General features: G+C 44.4%; 1 protein-coding gene across 4 annotated transcripts in view; it reads right to left on the bottom strand.

Moving 5' to 3' along the window:
* LOC127573910 (myosin phosphatase Rho-interacting protein-like) overlaps positions 1–24,462 on the bottom strand; it is a 178,489-nt gene that overhangs the window by 61,370 nt on the left and 92,657 nt on the right. For all 4 annotated transcript variants that reach the window (XM_052022491.1, XM_052022490.1, XM_052022492.1 and 1 more), the window contains one exon: positions 15,916–16,000. In XM_052022491.1, the coding sequence (XP_051878451.1) occupies positions 15,916–16,000 (85 nt within the window). The remainder of the gene's footprint in view (positions 1–15,915; positions 16,001–24,462) is intronic.

Genomic DNA, 24,462 nt, shown 5'->3' with positions numbered 1-24,462 from the left:
GTGGACAGTAAGCACACACTCATTATGAGCCATGTCAGTTCAGGGAAAAAAAGGTGCCTTGCACCAGAATTTAAGCCCTTTCCAAATGCAAATAATACGCTTAATTCATATTTAAGGCACTATGTATAAAACTGGATTGCAAGAATGCAAGCAAGATTTAAAGGAGTTATCTGTTTGGAGCAGGTTGTAGCATATGCACCTCGTCAAGTTCCAATACAGCCCCACAGACCACTGCCACCATCTCCCAGTCATCTTCCCTGACTTTAGTGCCATTCACTTGGGGATCAGCTGCCCACAATTCATTAAACCCAACATTGCACAAAATTCTCTTCAGGATTTTTATTTCTTAAATTGAATTGATTTCTTCATCCTTTGGCTCCCCAAACATGGTGGGTACTGTACTAAATAGACAAACAAGCATCAAAATCAGTCTGAATGGAGTTAACCAATCTAAACTGAGGCAGAAGTGCTATAAATGGGCACAGCAGACCTGGGTGATGAATGGGAATATTTGTATTTCTGCTCAGATCACTGTACAGAAGTTCCCTGTGAAGTACACATGTGGTTGTTGAGCAAATAGTTAATAGTAAATGTAAAGTCAAGATTATCAGCTTTTTAGGAACAATTGTTAGGCAATTCCCTTTATTCTCATTTTCCAAATCTGTTTACATAATTTCAGCTGTGGCATTCAACCATAATTTACAATAGAATTACTATAATTATGCCAAAGTTGTTTGGAACTCTTCCTGTGCCTAATCTCCTTCATCTTAATGTTGTGTTTCTCCTGGCCTACTCTGATGGACTTTCTTTCCACATACTTCACTTAAGTGGTCATCCTTTGTGCATCTTAGACAAAGGACCACAAAACACCATCTGCTCCATTGTTATTCTCAAGTCCTCTCCTGTTTGGAAACACAATGCACCACTTTGAGGCAGCTCTTCTGCCCCAAATCACAGGGTACTGCCCGTGGGCTACAGTATTTGTTCCAGTATTGCCCAGGATACAGTCTTCCTCCAATAGTATTGTCAGTGCCAATGAATGTTTGTGAATATGTCCTCGGATTGTGACAGGTAGATCGATAGTTAAAAGGCATAGAGGTGCTTTCCTTTATGCACCAAGGAGTAGAATAAAGGAGCAGGGAAGTTATGTTAGAATTGTTTTCAATGTCGATGAGGCCACAACTCATGTACTGCACAGTCCTGCCTACCAGATTGCACTGGAGAGGATGCAGGGCAGGGATTTCCAGGACTGGTGAACTTTAGCTGTGAGGCAGGAACAGATGGGCTGGAAAAGAGGCTGAACAAAGACTTTTTTTGAGCTATATAAAACGATGAGGTGCCTGGATAAAGGAGGAGGACCAATTTCTCTTGGCTAAAGGGTGAAAACCCAAGGGGCATCGCTTTAAACTATGGTAAGGATGATAGGGGTCTGTATCTCACTGCCTCAGTTGCCCAAAGAGGAAGAAACTCTGATCACATTTAAAACAGTACTTGGATGTCTGTTTGAAGAGCTGTGACCTGCAGGGCTATAGACCTACTGCTGAAACCTTCTCTCCCCCCACTGGCCTCTGCATCATGAATTTCCAGAGATTAATCTAAACAACTGAAAATCTTACCACATTTTTCTCAGTGTGCAAAACTGTCCTTGTTCACAATCACAAAAGTGCAGCTGGTAGAGGTGCTGCCTCACAGTTCCAGTGGCCAGAGTTCAAACCCAAGCTCTGGTGCAGTCTGTGTGGAGTTCGCACGTTCTCAGACATGTGGGTTGGCAGGTTAATTGGCCATTGTAAATTACCCCTAGTATGTAGATGAGTGGGGAGTTGATGCAAACATGAGGAGAATAAAATGGGATTATTAATGTATGATAAGTGTAAATGGGTGCTTCATAGTTGGCACTGATTTGGAGGGCAGAAGAGCCTGTTTCCATGTTGTATGACTTATACGAAAATACATAATCTTGAGTCGAATTTTCCTTTCTCCTGTATTGTGGCTGTATGCAGCAATGTTATTGCAAGTGTCAGAGCCAAACCTGGTCCATGGTTCCCAAGAAAATTTTGCCTTACGGAAATTCTTTTTTTTAAAAAATATTTCAGATGTGAGCCATCTCAGTAAAGGTCAGGGACATTGAAATTATCCTCAGGAAGATTGTCAATTTTATTAAAACACTTTGTTGATGGTACAGTATATCATTGCTATTATTTCTGTTCTGTCTTAGCCAAAGCTCTCAGCCACCTGCTCTACAGCAAGTACTCTCTTGAGAACAGGAGACATAGCTACTTCACAGGAAACAAGCTTCATCTGCACATGGAGCTGAACAATTGATAATATCACTAACCACAGAAAGTAAACAAAATCTACTGAGCCCACTGAAAATTAAATATGAATATTTCCCAGTAGCTTGATAAAGAGGTGCTTCACTCTTGTGGTGTTCAAGCACACATTCTAGAGTAAGGGTCAGTGTGATTGGTTGACTGTTCTCAGCAAGAAGGCTGTTTGTTGACCATTTCCTTTAGACTGAAAAGAAAAATTCACTCTTCTCTACTTTCTGGGGACAACTTTGGAAAGTACACATACCAAGTACTATGAACCATTGAAACGTACAGCACAGAAATGGACCAATACAACCCAGCTCGTCCACGCCGACCATGATGCCTATCTATGCTGATCCCATCTGCCTGCATTTGACCTATATCCCTCTATGCCTTTCCTATGCAAGTACCTGCCCAAATACCTTTCAAACATTGTATCTACCTCTACCACTTCCTCTGGCAGCTCATTCCAGATATTCACCACCCTCTGTGTGGAAAAACTTACCGCTCAGATCTCCTTGAAATTTTTCCCCTCTCACCTTAAACCTGTGCCCTCTAGTTCTGGACTCCCCTGCCCTGGACAAAGGCTCTGACTCTCTACCCTATGTTCTTCATAATTTTATGAACTTCTACATGGTCACCCCTCAGTCTCCACAATCTAGTGATAATAAACTCAACCTACCCAATCTCTCCTTGTAACTACAGTGTCCCATCCCAGGCAACATCCTGGTGAATCTCTTCTGCACTCTACTGCTACCACATCCTTCCTGTAATGTGGTGACCAGAATTGTACACAATACTCCAAGTGCAGTCTAATATTTCGTGCAACTACAATATGACATCCCAACTCCCATAATCAATGCCTCAGCCTGTGTAAGTGAGCATACCAAATGTCTTCTTCCCAACCCTATCCACCTGTGTCACCATCTTAAGGGAACTATGGACTTGCACACCAAGGTCTCTCTCTACATCAACACTTCAAAGGGCCCTGCCATTTACTCCATATATCCTACCAGAATTTGACCTCCCAAAATGCACCATCTCACATTTGTCTGGATTAAATTCCACTTACCACTGCTCTGCACAACTTTCCAGTTGATCCATGAACTGCTGTATCTTTAGACAACTATTTTTTTTTATTATTATACATTCAAGGGGTGTGGGCTTTGCTGGCTGAGCAGCATTTAATTGCCTAGTCCGAGTTGCCCTCGAGAAGGTGGTGGTGAGCTGCTTTCTTGAATCGCTGCAGTCCTTGAGATGTGGGTATACCCATAATGCTGTTAGGGAGGGGGTTCCAAGATTTTGACCCGGTGACAGTCAAGGAATGGCAATATATACATCAGGATGGTACGCGCTTGGAGGGCAACTTCCAGGTGGTGTAGTACCAACACTTTTGCTGCCCTTATCCTTCTTGATGGTCACAAGCTCCCAGATGTTGATGAGGAGGACTTTGCAGAGTCAACAGGGCAGTTTTTACCATTATCGTTTCTGGTGCCTAGGTCGATTCTGGATTTCTAGTGGTTTATTACAACTGAATGGCCTGCTAGGCCTTTTCAGAGGGCAGTTAAGAGTTCACCACATTGCAGTGGTTCTGGAGTCGCGTGTAAGCCAGACCAGGTAAGGATGGTGAATTTCACCTCCTACAGGATGTTCAGTGAATGAGATGGATCTTTAAACAATTGACAATGGTTTTCATGGTCATCATTTGACTTCTTAATTCCAGAATTCGAATGTGAATTTATTAGCATCTGCCGTGGTGGGATTTGAACCTAGGTCTCCAGGACATTGGCCTGGGTATCTAGATTATCAATCCAGTGATAGAAGATAGAACAGTACAGCACAGAACAGGCCCTTCAGCCCACAAATGTTGGGCCAACACAACTAATCCCTTCTACCTGCAGAAATCCCATATCCCTCCATTTTCCTCTCATTCATGTGCCCATCCAAGCCTTTCTTAAAAGCCCCCAGTGAATTTGCCTCCACCACTCTATTAGGCAAACGCATTCCCGGCATCCACCACTCTCTGAGTAAAAAACGTGCCCCTGACGTCTGTTCTGATCCTACACCCCCCCCCCCCACCTTAAATGCATGGCCTTGCTCAATAATGGGAAAAAGATATTGCTTGTCCACCCTCACTATGCCCCTCATAATTTTATACACTTCCAACAGATCACCCCTCAGCCTCCACCGCTCCTGAGAAAAGAGCCCAAGTTTGTCCAGCCTCTCTTGATAACACATGCCCTCTAAAGCAGGCAGCATAAACCTCTTCTGCACCCTCTCTAAAGCCTCAACATACTTCCTGTAGTGAGGTGACCAGAAATGCACACAATACTCCAAAGGCAGCCTAACCAGAGTTCTATAGAGATGCATCACAACTTCTTGACTCCTGTACTCAATACCTCGATTAATGAAAGCAAGTATTCCATAAGCCGCCTTTACCACCCTATCTACCTGTGTAGCCACTTACAGTGAGCCATGGATTTGCACCCCAAGGTCTCACTGCCCTTCAACACTGTTAAGGGTCTTGCCCTTTAGAGTGTACTGCCTCTTGACATTAGTCCCACCAAAGTGCAACACCTCACATTTATCTGGTTTAAACTGCATCTGCCATCTCTCTGCCTACATCTGCAACTGATCTATATCATGCTATATCCAGTCTTCTACACTATTCACGACTCCACCAATCTTGGTATCGTCTGCAAACTTATTAACCCACCGATCAACATACTCATCCAGGTCATTTATAATACGACTCCACCAATTCTCATGTCATCTGAAAACCTCACTAATTAGACCACCTACATCCTGATCCAAATAATTTGAATATAACACAAACAACAATGGTCCCAGCACCTCCCATTACTGACTACACTAAGAACAGTAAATTGAATGAATTTGTGGATTGGACCAAACTACAGAGGAAGAAGTGAAAATGGAGGAAAAAGAATCAACTGCCCAGTTCCATCCTTAATTCAGGCCATATCTGTGTGAAGTTTGTGTGTTCTCCATGACCGTGAGGGTTTTATTTCTCGGCCCAAAGGTGTTCTGCAGGTTAGCTGGCTGCTGTAAATTATCTCTAGTGAGTGGGTGGTACAAGAAAAAGGAGTAAGTTGATGGGCATGAGAGAGAGAGAATAAGTTGCAAGGAAAATGGAGATATGGGACTGATGGAAGTGCTCTGATGGCTGGCATAGACTCAATGGGCCAAGTGTCCATTTCCTGTGTAATACGGAAATATGAGAAAGAATGAGAGATTTTAGAATTAGCACCCTCCAACCCCCACCCCCTAATTCCAAAATTTTGGAGGGGGTGGGGTGGTGGGGAATCTGAGGATCTGGCTCAAGAGGCTTCAGTGTCAAGAGGCAGAGTAAGTGAGTGGTCTCTTTCTTTCTTATTGCACAGTTAGAACAGTGGGGAATGGCAGTCAGGGAAGTGGTATGCTCCTCTTGCAGGATGTGGGAGGTCAGGGAGACCCCCAGTGTCCCTGATGACTACACTTGTGTGAAGTGCATCTGGCTGCAGCAAGTTGCAGATCATGACAGGGAACTAGAGCTGGATGAATTTTGGATCATTCGAGAGCCTGAGGGGTTGCCTAGGCAGTCACACCTAGGATGCAGGTAGCTGGGTGACTGTCAGAGGGGAAAGGGAATAGGCAGTCAGTGCAAGGTACCACTGTAGCTGTTCCCCTCAATAACAAATATACTGCTTTGGATACTGTTGAAGATAACCTACAGTGTTTCTGGCACTGAGTCTGGCTCTGTGGCTCAGAAGGGAAGTGGGGAGAAGAAGAACATGACAGTGATTAAGGGATTCATTTGTTAGGGGAACAGCCATGAGATTCTGTGGGTGAGAATGTGACTCCTGGTTGGTATGTTGCCTCCCAGGTGCCAGGGTCAGAGATGTCTCAGATTGAGCCCACAGCATTCTTAAGGGGGAGTGTGAGCAGCCAGAAGTCATGGTGCACAGTGGTACCAATGACAATAACTAGGATAAGGGATGAGGTCCTGAAGAGTGAATATAGGGAGTTAGGAAGGTAGCTCAAAAGCAGGACTTGAAGGGTAGTAATCTCTGGATTGCTGCCTGTGCCACGAGCCAGTGAGGGTAAGAATAAGAAGATCTGGCAGACGAATGTGTGGCTGAAGAGTTAGTGCAGGGGCCATGGTTTCAGATTTGTGAATCATTGGGATCTCTTCTGGGGAAGGTATGACCTGTAAAACAAAAAGGATGGGTTACACCTGACCTTGAGAGTGACCATGTTTTTGTGGTAGGTTTGCTAGAGCTGTTGGAGGGTTTAGACTAAGTTGGCAGGGGGGTGGGAACCAGAGTATTAGGTCAGATGATGGAGCAGTTGGTGTAAAGATAGATGCAATGTGAAGAGAGACTGTGAGGTACGGTAGGGTATAAAGGCAGTCACTTGGATGGGTTGAAATGTGTTTACTTTAATGCAAGAAGTATTAAGAATAAGGGTGGTGAACTTAGAGCATAGATCAATACATAAAATTATGATGTTGTGGTCATTAGAGACATGGCTGTTGCAAGGGCAGAATTGGCTGCTTGATGTTCCAGGGTTTAGATATTTCAAAAGGGATGGGGGGGGGGGGGGGGGAGGAGGGTGGGGGTAGTGGCATTGCTAATCAGGGATAGTATCACAGCTGCAGAAAGGGAGGACGTTGTGGACAGATCGTCTACTGAATCGGTGTGGGTGGAAGTCAAACAGGAAGGGAACAATTGCTCTATTGGGAGTATTCTATAGCCCCCCACCCCCCAAAAGCAACTGGGGCACTGAGGAGCAGATAACTAGGCAAATTTTGGAAAGGTACAAAAATAACAGTGTTCTCATGGGTGACTTCAACTTCCCTAATATTGATTGGCACCTCCTTAGTGCAAAAGGTTTAGATGGGGTAGAATTTGTTCGGTGTCCCCTGGAAGGATTCTTGACACAGTATATGGACAAGCCGTCTAGAGGAGAGGCCATACTGGATCTAGTACTAGGCAATAAACCTGGTCAGGTGACAGACCTCTCAGTGGGCAAGCATTTCTGAGATACTGACTACAACTCCTTGACCTTTAGCATAACCATGGACAAGGATAGGAGCAGACGATATGGGAAAATATTTAATTGGGGGAGGTCTAATTACAATGGTATTAAGCAGGAACTTGGGAGCATAAATTGGGAACAGATGTTCTCAGGGAATGCACAGCAGAACTGGGGAGGTTGGTTAGGGAACACTTGCATAGGGTCCTGGACAGGTTTGTCCCAGTGGGATGTGGAAAGGATGGTAGGGTGAAGGAACAATGGTTGACGAGAGGTGGAACATTTCTTCAAAAGGAAGAAGCATACTTAAGGTTTAGGAAGCAAAAATCAGATGGGGCTCTTGAGAGTTATAAGGTGGCCAGGAAGGAGCTTAAGAAACAGGAGAGTTAGAAGGGGTCTTGAGAAGGCCTTGCTTAGTAGGATTAAGGACAACCCTAAGGCATTCTACACATATGTGAACAACAGGAGGATGACAAGGATGAGGGTAGGACCACTCAGGGATAAAGGGGAAACATGCCTAGAGGTGGACAAGGTATAATGTGCTGGAGCATGTCGAGGTTAAGAAAGGGGTTAGTGTTGGAGCTTCTGAAAAACATTAGGGTAGATAAATCCCTGGGGCCAGACAGGATATACCCTGGGTTATTACAGGAAGTGAGAGAAGAGATTGCTGGAGTATTGACTATGATCATTGCATCCTCCCTGGCCACAGGAGTGGTACCAGAGGATTGGAGGATGGCAAACGTTGTTCCGTTGTTCAAGAAAAGTAATAGGGAAAATCCTGGGAATTACAGACCAGTGAGTCTTGCGTCAGTGGTTGGGAAACTATTGGAGAGAATTCTTAGGGACAGGATTTGCAAGAATTTCAAGAAGCAGTCTTATTAGGGATAATCAGCATAGCTTTGAAAGGCACAGGTCATGCCTCATGAGCCTAATGGAGTTTTTGGAGGTGACAAAGCAAATTGATGAAGGTAGAGCAGTGAATGTGGTATATATGGATTTTAGTAAGGTGTTTGACAAGGTTCCCCATGGCAGGCTCATCCAGAAAGTCATGAGGAATGGGATCCATGGAAACTTGGCTGCGTGGATTCAGAATTGGCTTGCCCATGGAAGGCAGAGGGTGGTAGTAAATGGAGCATATTCTACCTGATGGTCAGTGACTATTGGTGCTCTGCAGGGACCTGTTCTGGGACCCCAACTTGTGAATTTTTTATTGTATAAATGACTTGGATGAGGAAGTGGAAGGGTGGGTTAATAAATTTGCAGATGACATGAAGATAAGGTGGTGTTTTGGATAGTGTAGAAGGTTCTTGTAGGTTACAATGGGATATAGACAGGATGCAGAGCTGGGTAGAGATGTGGCAGATGGAGTTCGATCTGGAAAAGTATGAAGTGATGCACTTTTGAAGATTGAACTTGAAGGTAGAGTACAAGGTTAATGCTGAATTATTAACAGTGTGGAGGAACAGAAGGATCTTGGGGTCCAAAACCATAGACCCCTCAAAGTTGCCATGCGTTGACAGGGTGGTTAAGAAGGAATACGTTGTGCTGGCCTTCATTAGTAGGGGGATTGAGTTCAAGAGCAGAGGTAATGTTGCAGCTCTATAAAACTCTGGTTAGACCACACTGTGCAAGTAGACAGTGTTACAGTGGGGAATTGAGGCTTTGGCTCAAAAGGCTTCGGCATAAAGAGGCAGAGTAGGTGAGAAGAGGTTTCTTCTGGTAGGTTCTCTTTCTTTCTTCGTTATTTGTTATTTTCTTTGTATAAAACAGTGGGAATGGCAGTCAGGGCAGAAGTATGCTCCTCCTGCAGGATGTGGGAAGTCTGGGAGACCTCCAGTGTCCCTGAGGACTACACCTGCAGGAAGTGCATCCAGCTGCAGCTCCTCACAGACAGCATTAGGGAGCTGTAGCTGCAGTTGGATTAACTCTGGATCATTCGGTAAACTGAAGAGATGATAGATGGGAGTTACGAGGAGGCAATTACATCTAGGGTGCAGGATGTAGCTAGTTGAGTAACAGTTAGGAAGGGGAAAAGGAATAGACAGTCCATACAGGATACCCAGGCGAGCATTTCCCTTGATAACAGGTATATCGTTTTGGATACTTTTGGAATGGGGGGGGGGGGGTTGGTGGGGGGAGGGTTGGGAATGAATAACTGATCGAGAGCCACAGCAGCTGGATCTCTGGCACAGACACTGGCTCTGTGGCTCAGGAAGGAAAGTGGGGGGGGGGGGGTAAGAAGGGAAAGAGGAGTGAGATAGTGATAGGGGATTCATTGGTTAGGGGAACAGACAGGAGATTCTGTGGACAAGAACGAGACTCCCAGATGGTATGTTGCCTCCCAAGTGCCAAGGTCAGGGACGTCTTGAAGCGAGTGCGCAATACTCTTAAGGGGGAGGGTTGAGCAGCCAGAAGTCACAGTACACATTAGCACCAATGTCATGGGTAAGATAAGGGATGAGGTCCTGGAGTGAGTTTTGAGAGTTAGGAAGGAAGTTGAAATGCAGGACCTCAAGGGTAGTAATGTCTGGATTGCTGCCTGTCCCAAGCACCAGGGAGGGAAAGAATAGGTGGATAAGGCAGATAAATGAGTGGCTGAAGAGTTGGTGCAGGGGTCAGGGGTTCAGATTTGTGTATCATTGGGATCTCTTCTGGGGTAGATATGACCTGCACAGAAGGGACTGGTTACACTTGAACTTGAGGGACCAATGTTCCTCTGGGCAGGTTTGCTAGAACTGTTGGGGAGGGTTTAAGGCTAGGTTGGCAGAGCGATGGGAACCAGAGTTAGTTGATGGATCAGTTGGTGTAGATGTGATGTGTACAGAGAATGTGAGGAAGGATAGGCAGGGGACAGGGCTTAAATGCAAATCAGTTAGATGGGTTGAAATGTGTTTACTTTAATGTGAGAAGTGTTAAGAATAAGGGTGATGAACTTAAGAGCATGGATCAGTACATGGAATTGCAATGTTGTGACCATAGAACCATACAGCACAAAACAGGCCCTTCGGCCCACCATGTTGTGCCGTCCATCAAACCACCCTCACACTATCTAACCCTTTCCTCCCGCATATCCCTCTATCTCACATTCGTCCATATGCCTATCCAACAAACTCTTGAACCTGTCCAATGTATCTGCCTCCACCACCACCCCAGGCAGTGCATTCCATACACCAACCACTCTCTGAGTGAAAAACCTCCCCGACATCTCCCCTGAACCTCCCACCCATAACCTTAAAACCACGCCCTCTTGTATTGAGCATTGGTGCCCTGGGAAGGAGGCGCTGACTGTCTACTCTATCTATTCCTCTCAATATTTTATATACCTCTATCATGTCTCCTCTCATCCTCCTCCTTTCCAGTGAATAAAGCCCTAGCACCTTAAGCCCCTCCTCATATTCCATATGCTCTAATCCAGGCAGCATCCTGGTAAATCTCCTCTGCACCCTCTCCAATGCCTCCACGTCCTTCCTATAATGCGGCGACCAGAACTGAATACAGTACTCTAAGTGTGGTCTAACTGGAGTTTTGTAAAGCTGCATCATCACTTCGCGGCTCTTAAACTCAATCCCACGACTTATGAAAGCTAACATCCCATAGGCCTTCTTAACAGCTCTATCCACTTGTGAGGCAACTTTCAGTGAACTGTGAATATGAAGCCCCAGATCCCTCTGCTCCTCCACACTGCCAAGTACCTTGCCAGTTACCTTGTACTTTGCCCTGGAGTTTGTCCTTCCAAAGTGTACCACCTCACACTTCTCCGGATTGAACTCCATCTGCCACTTGTCAGCCCAGCTCTGCATCCTATCAATATCCCTCTGTAAGCTCCGACAGCTCTCCACACTATCCACAACGCCGCCGGTCTTAGTGTCATCCACAAACTTACTAACCCAGCCTTCCACCCCCTCATCTAAGTCATCTATAAATATCACAAAAAGTAGAGGTCCCAGAACCGATCCCTGCGGGACACCACTAGTCACTGCCCTCCAATCCGAGGGCACTCCTTCCATCACAACCCTCTGCTTTCTACAGGCAAGCCAATTCCTAATCCACACAGCCAAGCTTCCCTGGATCCCTTGGCCTCTGACCTTCTGAACAAGCCTACCATGAGGAACCTTATCAAACGCCTTACTAAAATCCATATAGACCACATCCACCGCACTACCATCATCAATCTTCCTCGTCGCCTCCTCAAAGAATTCTATCAGGCTTGTGAGGCAAGATCTTCCCTTCACAAAGCCATGCTGGCTGTCCCTAATCAGTCCATGATTCTCTAGGTGTTCATAAATCCTATCCCTTAGAATCCTTTCCAACAGCTTACCCACCACAGACGTGAGACTCACCGGGCTGTAATTCCCTGGACTATCCCTACTACCTTTTTTGAACAAGGGGACAACATTCGTCACCCTCCAACCCTCCGGCACCAGCCCTGTGGACAACGAGGACTCAAAGAGCCTTACCAGCAGTTCAACAATCTCCTCCCTTGCCTCTCGAAGCAGCCTGGGAAATATCCCGTCAGGCCCCGGAGATTTATCTGTCTTGATATTATTTAACAACTTCAACACATCCTCTCTCTTGATATCTACAACCTCGAGAACATTACCCTTACCAGCACTCCCTTCCACGTCATCAAAGCCCCTCTCCTTGGTGAATACCGAAGAGGAGTATTCATTGAGAACTTCTCCCACTTCTGCCGCCTCCAGGCACATTCTCCCACCTTTGTCTTTAATCGGACCTACCTTTACCCTAGCCATCCTCCTACCCTTCACGTACGTGAAAATGGCCTTGGGATTTTCCATAACCCTACTAGCCAACGCCTTTTCATGACCCCTTCTAGCTCTCCTCAGCCCTTTCTTAAGTTCCTTCCTCGCTACTCTACATTCCTCACGGGCCCTGTCTGAACTTTGCTGCTTATACCTTATGTATGCTGCCTTCTTCTCCTTAACTAGTCGTTCCACCTCTCTTGTCACCCACGGTTCCTTCACCCTGCCATTCCTTCTCTGCCTCACTGGGACATATTTATCCCTAACATCCTGCATAAGATCCCTGAACATCGACCACATCTCCATAGTACATTTACCTTCAAAAAGGACATCCCAATCCACACTCCCAAGTTCTCTACTTATAGCCTCATAGTTTGCCCTTCCCCAATTAAATATCCTCTTGTCCTCTCTGCACCTGTCCCTGTCCATGACAATTTTGAAGGTTATGGAGCAATGGTCACTGTCCCCCAAATGCTCACCCACCAATAGATCCTTCACCTGTCCCCGGTTCATTTCCTAAAACTAGATCTAGCATGGCATTCCTTTCTAGTCGGCCTGTCGACATACTGTGTCAGGAATCCCTCCTGGACACATTTAACAAATTCCGTCCCATCTAAACCTTTGGCACTAAGCAGGTTCCAGTCTATATTTGGGAAGTTGAAGTCTCCTATTATAACAACCCTGTTATTTTTGCTTCTCTCCAAACACTGCCTGCCAATCTGCTCCTCTACATCTCTACTGCTACCGGGGGGCCTATAGAATACTCCTAGTAGAGTAACTGCTCCTTTCTTGTTCCTTTATTCCACCAATACGGACTCTAGAGATGATCCGTCTACAACACCCATCCTTTCCACAGCCATAACAGTGTGCCTGACCAGTATCGCCACCCCTCCTCCTCTTGTCCACCCTTCCCTATCCCTCTTAAAACACCGAAAACCAGGAATATTCAATATCCACTCCTGCCCTGACGTCAGCCACGTCTCAGTAATAGCCACAATATCATAGTCCCCCATACTTATCCAAGCCCTCAGTTCATCTCCCTTATTCCTGACGCTTCTTGCATTTAAGTAAACACACTTCAGTCCATCTACCTTACTACTTTTATAGCCTGTATTCTGCATCTCCTTCCCCAAAGCCTCTCTACCTGTTTGATCTAACTTTTCCCCATCCCCTTCTTCCTCTGACCTACTCCTCCGGTTCCCTTCCCCCTCACAAACTAGTTTAAACCCTCCCGAACTACCCTAGCAAACCTAGCCGCAAGGATATTGGCCCCCTTCTGGTTCGGGTGTAACCCGTCCTCTCTGTACAGGTCCCACCTTCCCGAGAAGAGATCCCAATGATCCAGAAATCTAAAACCCTCACTCCTGCACCAACTTCTCAGCCACGCATTTATTTGTCACTTCCTCCTGTTCCTGCCTTCACTATCGCGTGGCACCAGCAGCAATCCCGAGATTGCCACCCTTGAGGTCCTGTTCCTCAGTCTTCTGCCTAGCTCCCTGAACTCACTCTTCAGGACCTCATCCCCCTTCCTACCTATGTCGTTGGTGCCAACACGGACCACAACTTCTGGCTGCTCTCCCTCCCGCTCAAGAATCCTGTGGACCCGATCAGTGACATCCCGGACCCTGGCACCTGGGAGGCAACATACCATCCGGGATTCAGGCTCACTGCCACAGAACCTCCTATCTGTTTCCCTGACTATCGAGTCCCCTATCACTACCGCATGTCTCTTTCCCACCCTTCCCTTCTGAGCAGCAGTACCAGTCTCAGTGCCAGAGACCTGGTTACTGCAGCTAGGCCCCTGCAGGTCATCCCCCTCAACAGCCTCCAAGGCGGAAAACCTGTTACTGAGGGGAACAGCCTCCGGGGTTCCCTGCTCTGTCTGCCTGCCTGACGACTTCTTCCTCTTCCCTCCCCTAACAGTCACCATTCTATCTGCATCCTGAACCTCAGATGTACCTGCTCTAAAGGGGGGGGGGGGGGGGGGGGGTGGTGACTGTCTCCTGATGGACCGTGTCTACATAACTCTCTCCATCCCTTATGCTGCACAATGTTTGTAGCTGCGATTCCAGCTCATCAACTCTGAGCCGAAGTTCCACCAGCCTCAAGCACTTACTGCAGATGTGGCCATCTTGGACCGCAGCAAGGTCCACGAGTTCCCACATCAAACAGCTGCAGCATATGACCATGTCCTCCATCTGAAGGTAGTTACAGAGACTTGGCTGTCATTACAGGGACTTGGCTGTCATAAGGGCAGGAGTGGCTGCTTGAGGTTCTGGGGTTTAGATGTTTCAAGAGATGGGGAGGGAGGTAGAAGGGGTGGCATTGCTAATTAGGTAGTATCACAGCTGTAGGAAGGGAGGACATCATAGAGGGATTGTCTATTGAGTCAGTGTGGGCAGAAACAGGAAGGGAGAAATCACTCTATTAGGAGTATTCTTAAAGGCCCCCAAATAGCCACTGGGACACCGAGGAGCAGGTAAGTGGGTAGATTTTGGAAAGGTGCAAAAATAACAGGGTTGTTGTCATGGTTGACTTCAACTTTCCTAACTGATTGGCACCTCCTTAGTGCAAAAGGTTTAGATGGGATAGAATTTGTTCTGTGTACACAGGAAGGATTCCTGACACAGTATGTAGACAGACTGACTAGTGGAGAGGCCATGCTGGATCTGATACTAAGCAATGAACCTGGTAAGGTGACAGACTTCTTAGTGACCACAACTCCCTGACCTTTAGCAATAACCATGGACAAGGATAGGAGCAGACATTATGGGAAAGTATTTAATTGGGGGAGAGCAAATTATGATGGTATTAGTCAGGAACTTGGGAGTGTAAATTGGGAACAGATGTTCTCTGGTAAATGCACTGCAGAAATGTGGAGATCATTTAGGGACCACTTGCATGGGGTTATAGATAGGCTTATCCCACTGAGACGAGGGATAGTGTGTTCAGTTCTGGTCACCACATTGTAGGAAGGATGTGGAAGCTTTGGAGAGGGTGCAAAGGAGATTTACCAGGATGCTGCCTGGATTAGAGAACATTTCTCATGAGGAAAGGTTGAGCGAGCTAGGGATTTTCCCTTTGGCGCGTATGAGGGAGAGAGGTGACTTGATCGAGGTGTATAAGATTATGAGGGGCATAGATAGTGAACAGTCAGCACCTTTGTTCCCAGGGGGGCAATGGCCAATACCAGAGGACATCTGTTTAAGGTGGGTGGAGGAAAGTTTGGGGGAGTTGTCAGAGGTAGGTTTTTTAAAAAGTGGTGGGTGCCTGGAATGCACTGCTGGGGGTGGTAGTAGAGGCTGATATAATAGGGACATTAAAAAAAACTAATAGTTAGGCACATGGTTGTAAGAAAAATGGAGGGTTACAGGCTGTGTAGGAGGGAAGGGTTAGATTGATCGTACAGTAGGTTTACGTAGGTCGGCACAACATCATGGGCCAAAAGGCCTGTACTGTTCATTCACATACTGCCACAAACTACGTTCCCACATGGCAGAAGATGCTTGCAGCCCCACAGAAGTCAGCAAATCCATCTCATCGGTGTCCCAAATGCTTGTATGTATGTACGGGCTATACAAGTAGTGTTGTCGTAACCTGGAGAGGACCCATAAGTGCATGATATCCATTTCCTGCAGGCAGCCCTGCTTCTCAAACTCCAAATCTGATAAATGATTGTTTTGTGTAATCTGAGAACATTTTAAAATAATTTTAAAATGAGTGGTACACACATAGTAAGGCTAAATTCCACTAAGTACAATGTTTATCTGACATGTGTTTACCTACATGATGTCTTCCCACATTTTCTTTACCTGTAGAGTAAGAGGTTCCACTTTCCGTTTCTTCTTTTGATTCTGTTTATTGGTGCGTGGATACACAATCAGTGTTTCAAACCAGCTGAAAGATACACAAGAACAACACATTAAACAGCAACTATTCATGTCTCAGAATTTTATTTATAACAAATAGGAGTTTACTCATGTTAAATACAAAGCACAAAATACAGCATTTTGTGGCTATGCAAATGGTTAGGAGTAACAAACAATGAAAAATCTATAATGCAGAACTCAGCTGAGTAACACGGGCCAGTACAATAGATGTTAATACTAGTATTGATTTGGTACCAAATCATGTCAAATGTATTGAATTTCTATTTGGTTTGCAGCAGGTACATAAATATGGTTTACCATCTTATGAGTTGATATTGCAAACAACATAGCCCAAAAATGAAAATGCAAAAACTTTGGTTATATCAATGTTTTTGAATTTAAATTTTCAGTCGCTCATATCACAGTGAGCTAAATTTACTTTAATCTTTATTTAGTCTTTAACTGCACTTGCCTCATTTATTTTGTCAGCCCATGATCTTTTCTGCAGCTGAGAATCTCACTGTCTACATTACAAACTAAACATCTATAGTTAATTGTAGCACTGTCACCTTGGAGTAAAAAGATTACATGTTCAAGTCCCACTGCAGAGACTTGGACACAAATATTTGGGTTGGCACATTAGTGCAACACTCAGGAATTTCTGCACTGACAGAACTACCATCAGTTGAGTTAAACTGTGGCCCTCTCTCTTGCATGGGTGGATATAATAGATCAGAAGGCAATATTTCTCAGACTGGGGTTGTTTTCCCTGGCAATCTTGCTAATACTGAGCTGACTATCCACGTCACAAACTCATCATTTGATCTTTATCATATTGCTGCCTGTGGGACCTTGCTGTGCTCAGATTGGCCTCCACATTTTTTTGTTACAAGTGACTGCACTTCAAAAAGTACATAATCGACTATATAAAAAAAATCTTTGAACCAAGGCCAAGAAAGGTAAATGCAAGTTTTCCTCTTTCTCAAATAACACAGTATAGATCACGTTCACACTTGTTATGAATTTAAACCAGTGCTTTCCTATTTGCACTAAATGTCTTTAGTCTTTGCTAGGCTGTTAAAGATGTTTTGTTTGTATTTCAGGATCTGAGAAACAAGGAATCAAGCCACAAAATAGTAAATTTAAGACTCCAATATCACTTGTATTAAAGGAATCAAGATTTAGGGTTAGTGCAGATACTGAGGTAAAAGATCAGCCATGGTCTCACTGAATAGTATAACGGACACAAGGGGCCAAATGGTCTATTCCTATTTCCCTCATTTTAAACAGCCAGAAATGTCACAGAATCTTGCAAATCCTCTTCATGCTCAGAAAATAGTCTAAGCACAGAGCTCATTAAGGTATTCAAAAAGTAGTGGCAAGAGCAAAAAATTGACCAGCCTCAAAGTTAGAGATTAGAAATACAGATTAGTGAATATACTGAACAGCCTTGGAAAGAAAGTGATTGATCAACCTTTAAAAAAGAACTAGATTAACATGTTTGGAGATAGAGATACTAATAGCATGTGTGTTCATTTATTCAAGAAAATAGAAAGAAACAAAAGGGTAGAATTTAGTGCTTGCTTGCATTAAACTCGCAATGTAGTTGGAGCTGGGTAAGATACTGTGCTTCAAAACTTTAGTTCCAGAATTTTAAAAACAGTACGATACACAACCTCTACTGTATTAGATAATTAACCAAACAAGGACGCATTTCTACCATCTTTTCATTCCAGCTTTATATATCAGATGACCACACACAAACCCTGAATAGAACAGGGTTGCTGAGACTAAAAGAACAGATTTCTCCCAACTTCAGGTAAAACAGGCATCCACTGACTGCAAAGAAAAACTCAATGTGATGCCATCCCATGTTCCACGCTACAAAGTGTGTGCATATGGATGTTAGCTAACAAAAGGATCATAACTTCACACTTTCAGAAGCATAGATGGAAGAGATAAAGAATGAGATCAATGTGGTCATGTGAATTATCTTGGCTAAAAAGATCAAGATGTCAAATTAGTTTGGATGGAAATAAGAAACGGAAAGTAATTGTTGGGAGTTGTCTAAAGACTCACCGACAGTAACTGCACTATAGTACAGCAAAATCATGACTTCATGGAGACTTGCAAGTACAGCAATAATAGAGTCATAGAAAGATACAGCAAAGAAACGGGTCCTTCAGCCCACTGAGTCCACAACGATTATCAACCACCCATTGACACTAATACTACATCAATCATTTTTTTTGTTCTCCCTACATTCTCATCAATTCCCCCCAAATTCTACCACTCATCTACATACGAGGGGCAATTTACAGCAGCCAATTAACCTACTGACTCCCACATCTTTGGGATGTGGGAAGAAAATGAAGCATACAGGGTTAACCCACATGGTCTCAAGAAGAACGAGCAAACTCCACACAGACACCACCCAAGATCACGATTGAACCTGGGTTTCTGGTGCTGTGAGGTAGCAGCTCTCCTATTTGTACCACTGAGCTGCCACAATAATTAGATAATTCAAATTGGCAAAGGTAGCCTTAAGAATAGGATCATTGGGTATATTCGGACAATTTCTCAGAACAATACCTTGTAAAACTAACCAGGAAATAGGTTGGTCACATGTAATGAGACAGGATTAATTAACGTCTCATTACATGTGGGGAAGAGATCATAATATGGAAATTTCACATGCACTTTGAGACCGAGAAACCAGAGTCACAAACTAGTGTCTAAACTTGAATAAAGACAATTACAAAGGTAAGTGGATTAGTGGTATAAAAGTGGACTAGAAAAATAGATTAATAGACAAGTCAATATATCAGCATTGGCAGACAGTTAAGGAGGTATTTTCTAACTCTCAACAACTGAAAAATAAGGAAGTTAAGGACAGTATTAAATTGAAAGAAAAGGCATACAATGTAACAAAGATCAACAGTAGGCCTGAAGATTGTGAACAATTTAAGAAGACAGGCAGAAAATAGATTATGGGAGCCAGCAAGCAAGAAATATAAAAAAATCAGAGAGAAGGTAGTAGGGATAGTCCAGGGAATTACAGACCAGTGAGCCTTACGTCTGTGGTGGGTAAGCTGCTAGAAAGGATTCTAAGAGATAGGATCTATGATCATTTAGAGAATCGTGGACTGATTAGGGACAGCCAGTATGGATTTGTGAAGGGAAGATCTTGCCACACTAGCCTGATAGGGTTCTTTGAGGAGGTGACCAGGAAGATCGATGAGGGTAGTGCAGTAGATGTGATCTACATGGATCTTAGTAAGGCGTTTGACAAGGTTCCGCATGGTAGGCTTCTTCAGAAGGTCAGAGGCCAAGGGATCCAGGGAGGCTCGGCTGTGTGGATTCAGAATTGGCTTGCCTGTAGAAAGCAGAGGGTTGTGGTGGAGGGAGTGCCCTCGGATTGGAGGGCTGTGACTAGTGGTGTCCCACAAGGATCGGTTCTGGGACCTCTACTTTTCGTGATATTTATTAATGACTTGGATGAGGGGGTGGAAGGGTGGCTTAGCAAGTTTGCAAATGACACAAAGATCGGTGGCGTTGTGGATAGTGTGGAGGGCTGTCAAAGCTTACAGAGGGATATTGATAGGATGCAGAGCTGGGCTGACAAGTGGCAGATGGAGTTCAATCCGGAGAAGTGTGAGGTGGTACACTTTGGAAGGACTAACTCCAAGGCGGAATACAAGGTAAATGGCAGGATTCTGGGCAGTGTAGAGGAGCAGAGGGACCTGGGGGTTCGCATCCACAGATCACTGAAAGTTGCCACACAGGTGGATAGGGTAGTTAAGGCTGCTTATGGGATGTTAGTTTTCATAAATCGTGGGATCGAGTTTAAGAGCCACGAGGTAATGATGCAGCTTTACAAAACTCTGGTTAGACCACACTTAAAGTGTACTGTGTCCAGTTCTGGTCTCCTCATTATAGGAAGGATGTGGAGGCATTGGAAAGGGTGCAGAGGAGATTTACCAGGATGCTGCCTGGATTAGAGAGTATGGATTATGAGGAGAGACTAAAGGAGCTAGGGCTTTACTCATTGGAGAGGAGGAGGATGAGGGGAGACATGACAGAGGTGTACAAAATATTAAGAGGAATAGAGTGGACAGCCAGCGCCTCTTTCCCAGGGCACCAATGCTCAATACAAGAGGGCATGGCTTTAAGGTAATGGAGGGGAGTTCAAGGGGGACGTCAGAGGGAGGTTTTTCACCCAGAGAGTGGTTGGTGCATGGAATGTGCAGCCTGGGGTGATGGTGGAGGCTGATACGTTGGTCAAGTTCAAGAGATTGTGAGACAAGCATATGGAGGAACTTAAGATAGAGGGATATGTGGGAGGAGGAAGGGGTTAGATAGTCTTAGGAGTGGTTTGAAGGTCGGCACAACATGGTGGGCCGAAGGGCCTGTATTGTGCTGTATTGTTCTATGATTAAATGCAGCTTCAAGTATATAAAAAGCTAAACCATAGTAAACATTGGTCCTTGGGGGATGAGCCTTGGGAATAATGGGAAGAGGAAGTGGCAAAATCATTGACCAAGTATTTTATAACAATGATCTGGATGAGGGAACTACATGTAATATCTACAAGTTTTCAGAGCTGGGAGGGATGGGGGTGTGCTGTGTGAAGGATGCAAAGTGGCTCCACTGTTGGTTAGACAAGTTGGATGAGTGGGCAAATGCAGTTCAAGGTGGATAAACACCAGGTTTTCACTTTGATACTACAAACAGAGAGACAAATTATCCGAATGGTGGTAGAATGGGAAAAGGGAAGGTGCAACAAAACTTGGGTGTCCTTGTACACCAGCATGGAAAGCAAGTGTTTGGGTGTAAAAGGCACTTATTAGATTAGATATCTTTATTAGTCACATCTACATCGAAACAGTGAAATGCATCTTTTGCGTAGAATGCTCTGGGGGGAAAGCCCACAAGTGTCGCCACGCTTTTGACGCCAACATAGCATGCCCACAACTTCCTAACCCGTACATCTTTGGAATGTGGGAGGAAACCGGAGCAAACCCACGCAGACTTAGGAAGGCAAATGATACTCTGGCCTTCATTGTAAGGAGCAAGGAAGCCACAGGTGTACAGGGCCTTGGTGAATCTCCATCTGGAGCTGTTGCATAGTCTTGGTCTCTTATCTGTGGAAACATGTTCTTGCCAGGGAGGGATTGCAACAAAGATTTGCTAGACTGATTCCTGGGATGGTAGGTCTGATGTAGGGGTGAGATTAGGTCGATTAGGTCCATATGCAATAGAATTTAAAAGAATGCGATAAGAATTTTACAGAAACCTTTAAAATTATAAAAGCACCAGACAGACTGAATGCTGGGAGGATGTTCTCAATGGCCAGCATGTCCAGAACCACTGTCGTGGCCTCAAGGTATGGGATATGATCTAGAGAAATTTCTTCACCCTGAAGATGCTGAATCTGTGGAATTCTCTACCACAGAAGGGAGTGGAGGCCACACCGGTAGATTTATTTCCCAATGAGAAAGGGAGGGATGGTTAGGACAAAGGTTACCTTCTTTGCAACTTAAAATTATCTATTTTATCTCTTTCCTTTTTCTGAACTGAACTATTAACTCTGTCTCTTTCCACAGATGGTGATCAACCGGCTGAGCGTTTCTAGCATTTTCTGGGTTTTATTTAAGAATGAAAGGTGTTGGACGTACAGGATTCTGAGGAAGCCAGAGCCAAAGGGGAGGATCAGAATCAGGGTTTGCCCATTTAAGACAAAAATGAGGACGAATTTCTCATCCCAGAGGGTTCAGTGTTTTTGGATCTCTCCAGAGAACTGTGGAGGCCAAATGATTGAATATATTCTCTGCCAAGATAGATTTTGGTCAATAAAGTCAAGGGTTATGGGGAACAGGCAGGAAAGTGGAACTAAGGCAATGCTCAGATCAGCCATCAGGATTGTGGGCCCATTTAGCCTACTCCTTATATTCTCATTGTACCATAATCTAGCAGGCTGTTCAACCATGCTGTATTAGGCTTACAGAGTAAAGTAACATGCTTTTTAAAAAATACCTAAGTATAAATAAAGTTGAAGACACATAGTGCAAGATATCACCAAAGATGAAGAGAGTTAATCTCAGGAAGCAGCAAGTAAACAGTAGAGGAAAGGTGCTGGAACTACCTACAAACTGTATGCAGTAAACAGGAATGGGCAAGGAATTTTCAGGATGGTGTGGATATGTTTAAAAAAAACTTATGGCACAGTAGGCATTTATTATTCCTACACTAGCTCTTAGAGAGAACAATCTCACCTTTACTTCCTGACCAACAGACCGCAACACCTTTGCCACGATTATCCTCAACATTCGTGCCCCACAAGACTGCGTCCTCAGCCCCCTACTCTACTCCCTATACACTCGTGACTGCATGGCCAGATTCTGCTCGAAATCCATCCACAAGTTCGCAAATGACACGATTATAGTGGGCCGAATCTCAAATAACAATGAGTTGGAGTACAGGAAGGAGACCAAAGAGCCTAGCAACATGGTGTCACGATAACAACCTTTCCCTCAACATCAGCAAAACAAAAAAGGTGGTCATTGACTTCAGGAAGGGGGGTAGTGCACACACTCCTGTCTACATCAATGGTGTTGAGGTTGAGAGCTTCAAGTTCCTAGGAGTGAACATCACAAATAGTCTGTCCTAATCCAACCACATAGATTCCATGGCCAAGAAAGCTTACCAGCACTTCTACTTCTTCAGGAGGCTAAAGAAATTTGGCATATCCCCTCTGATCCTCACCAATTTTTAGGGATGCACCACAGAAAGTATCCTATTTGGATGCATGAAAGCTTGGTATGGCAACTGCTCTGCCCAAGACCACAAGAAATTGCAGAGAGCTGTGAACACAGCTCAGCACATCATGGAAACCAGCCTCCCCTCCATGGACTTCTCACTTTCTCAGTACAGCAGCCAACATAATCAAAGATCCGACCTCCCCAGTAATTCTCTCTTCTCCCCCCCCCCCCCCACCCCAACTGGGCAGAAGATACAAAAGCCTTAAAGCACATATCACCAGGCTCAAGGACAGCTTCTATAAGATTATTGAATAGCCCCCTAGTATGATAAATTGGACTCTTGACCTCACAATCTACCTCCTTATGGTCCTTGCACCTTATTGTCTGTCTGCACTACATTTTCTCTGCATTCTTTTATGGTTTTTCTTTGTACTACCTCAATTCAATGCATTGATGTGATGAAATGATCTATATGGATGGCATGCAAAACAAAGTTTATCACTGTACCTCAGTACACGTGAAAATAATTACCCAATGTACCAGTTTCACCTAGCACCACATATGGGCTTTGTCCTTTACCCTACAGGTGTTTATATCATTATGTACCTTTCCATTTCCCTTATATAATTATTATGGAATAACCCTAAACCAAAGTATTCTAGATTCTCATTTCTCTGCTGGATGTTTTGCCAATGACTGAAACTATGACTTCCAATTATTGAAGACTCACCAGAAATAAGTTTTCTTCAGCTACTCTTAAAACCTCACATTACCTTGAAAACCTCCAATATGTCATCTCATAATCTCTGGTTCAAGGAGAATAGTCCTGACTTTTCCAACCTCTCGTCATAACTCAAGTCTCTCTTCTCTTAACACTAGAACAGTTATTTTGAGCAAAATACATTGTTTGTATATTCTGTAACTCAGGTAATCTACAGTTTATGTCCCTTTTAAACACATCAACTTGCTCTGCCACAGTTGTATAAACGCACAACTTGGTCTCTGTGTTAATTTACACTTTGCTGAATTGTACACTTCATACATCATTCCCTCCAAAGGGCATCAATTCACATTTCTGCACAATGAACTCAATCTGCCAATGCTTCTACCCATTTCTCCATCTTGCTGTTCAGAACCCTGTAACTATCATCAGCAATATATAATTATGTCATTTCATACTTACTGCAAACTTTACACTGCCACAGACTGGTCCAAAGTCTAAGTTGTTTATAAAAACTGCAAAGGGAAGATGACGGGGTAAAAAAATACCACAGCAACCCTTTCCGATATGAAAACATCCATCCACCACTTCTGTGCTTCCTGCCACACCATCCTAAGAAACATCTGTGACCTTTGTTGAATGCCTTCCATAAATCCATGTGTATATCTCACTTTTCTTCCCCCCTCCCCCCCCCCAACTTTTTCTGTTACCTCATAAGAGTTCAATCAATGTGATCAGACACATTTAGCCTGTAACAAATCCATTGTTTCAGCACAGACTAGAAGGGCTGAATGGCCTGTTTTCTGTGCTGTAGTTTTCTATGGTTTCATTCAGACTCCATTTGATTAATCACACTGTTCCAAATTAAAAATATATTCAATCTTCGGTTGACTAGCCTGTAGATTCCCTATTTATTCTTCTGCCATTTCCCAAATGGTGACGCATCACTAACAACCCTGAAGTTCTCTACCACAACTCCTGTATCCAGAGGCAAGACCAGTGTCACTT

This window comes from Pristis pectinata, chromosome 8, assembly GCF_009764475.1.
Source record: "Pristis pectinata isolate sPriPec2 chromosome 8, sPriPec2.1.pri, whole genome shotgun sequence".
NCBI classification, from domain to species: Eukaryota; Metazoa; Chordata; class Chondrichthyes; order Rhinopristiformes; family Pristidae; genus Pristis; species Pristis pectinata.
This window is presented reverse-complemented; position numbering and strand designations above follow the sequence as displayed.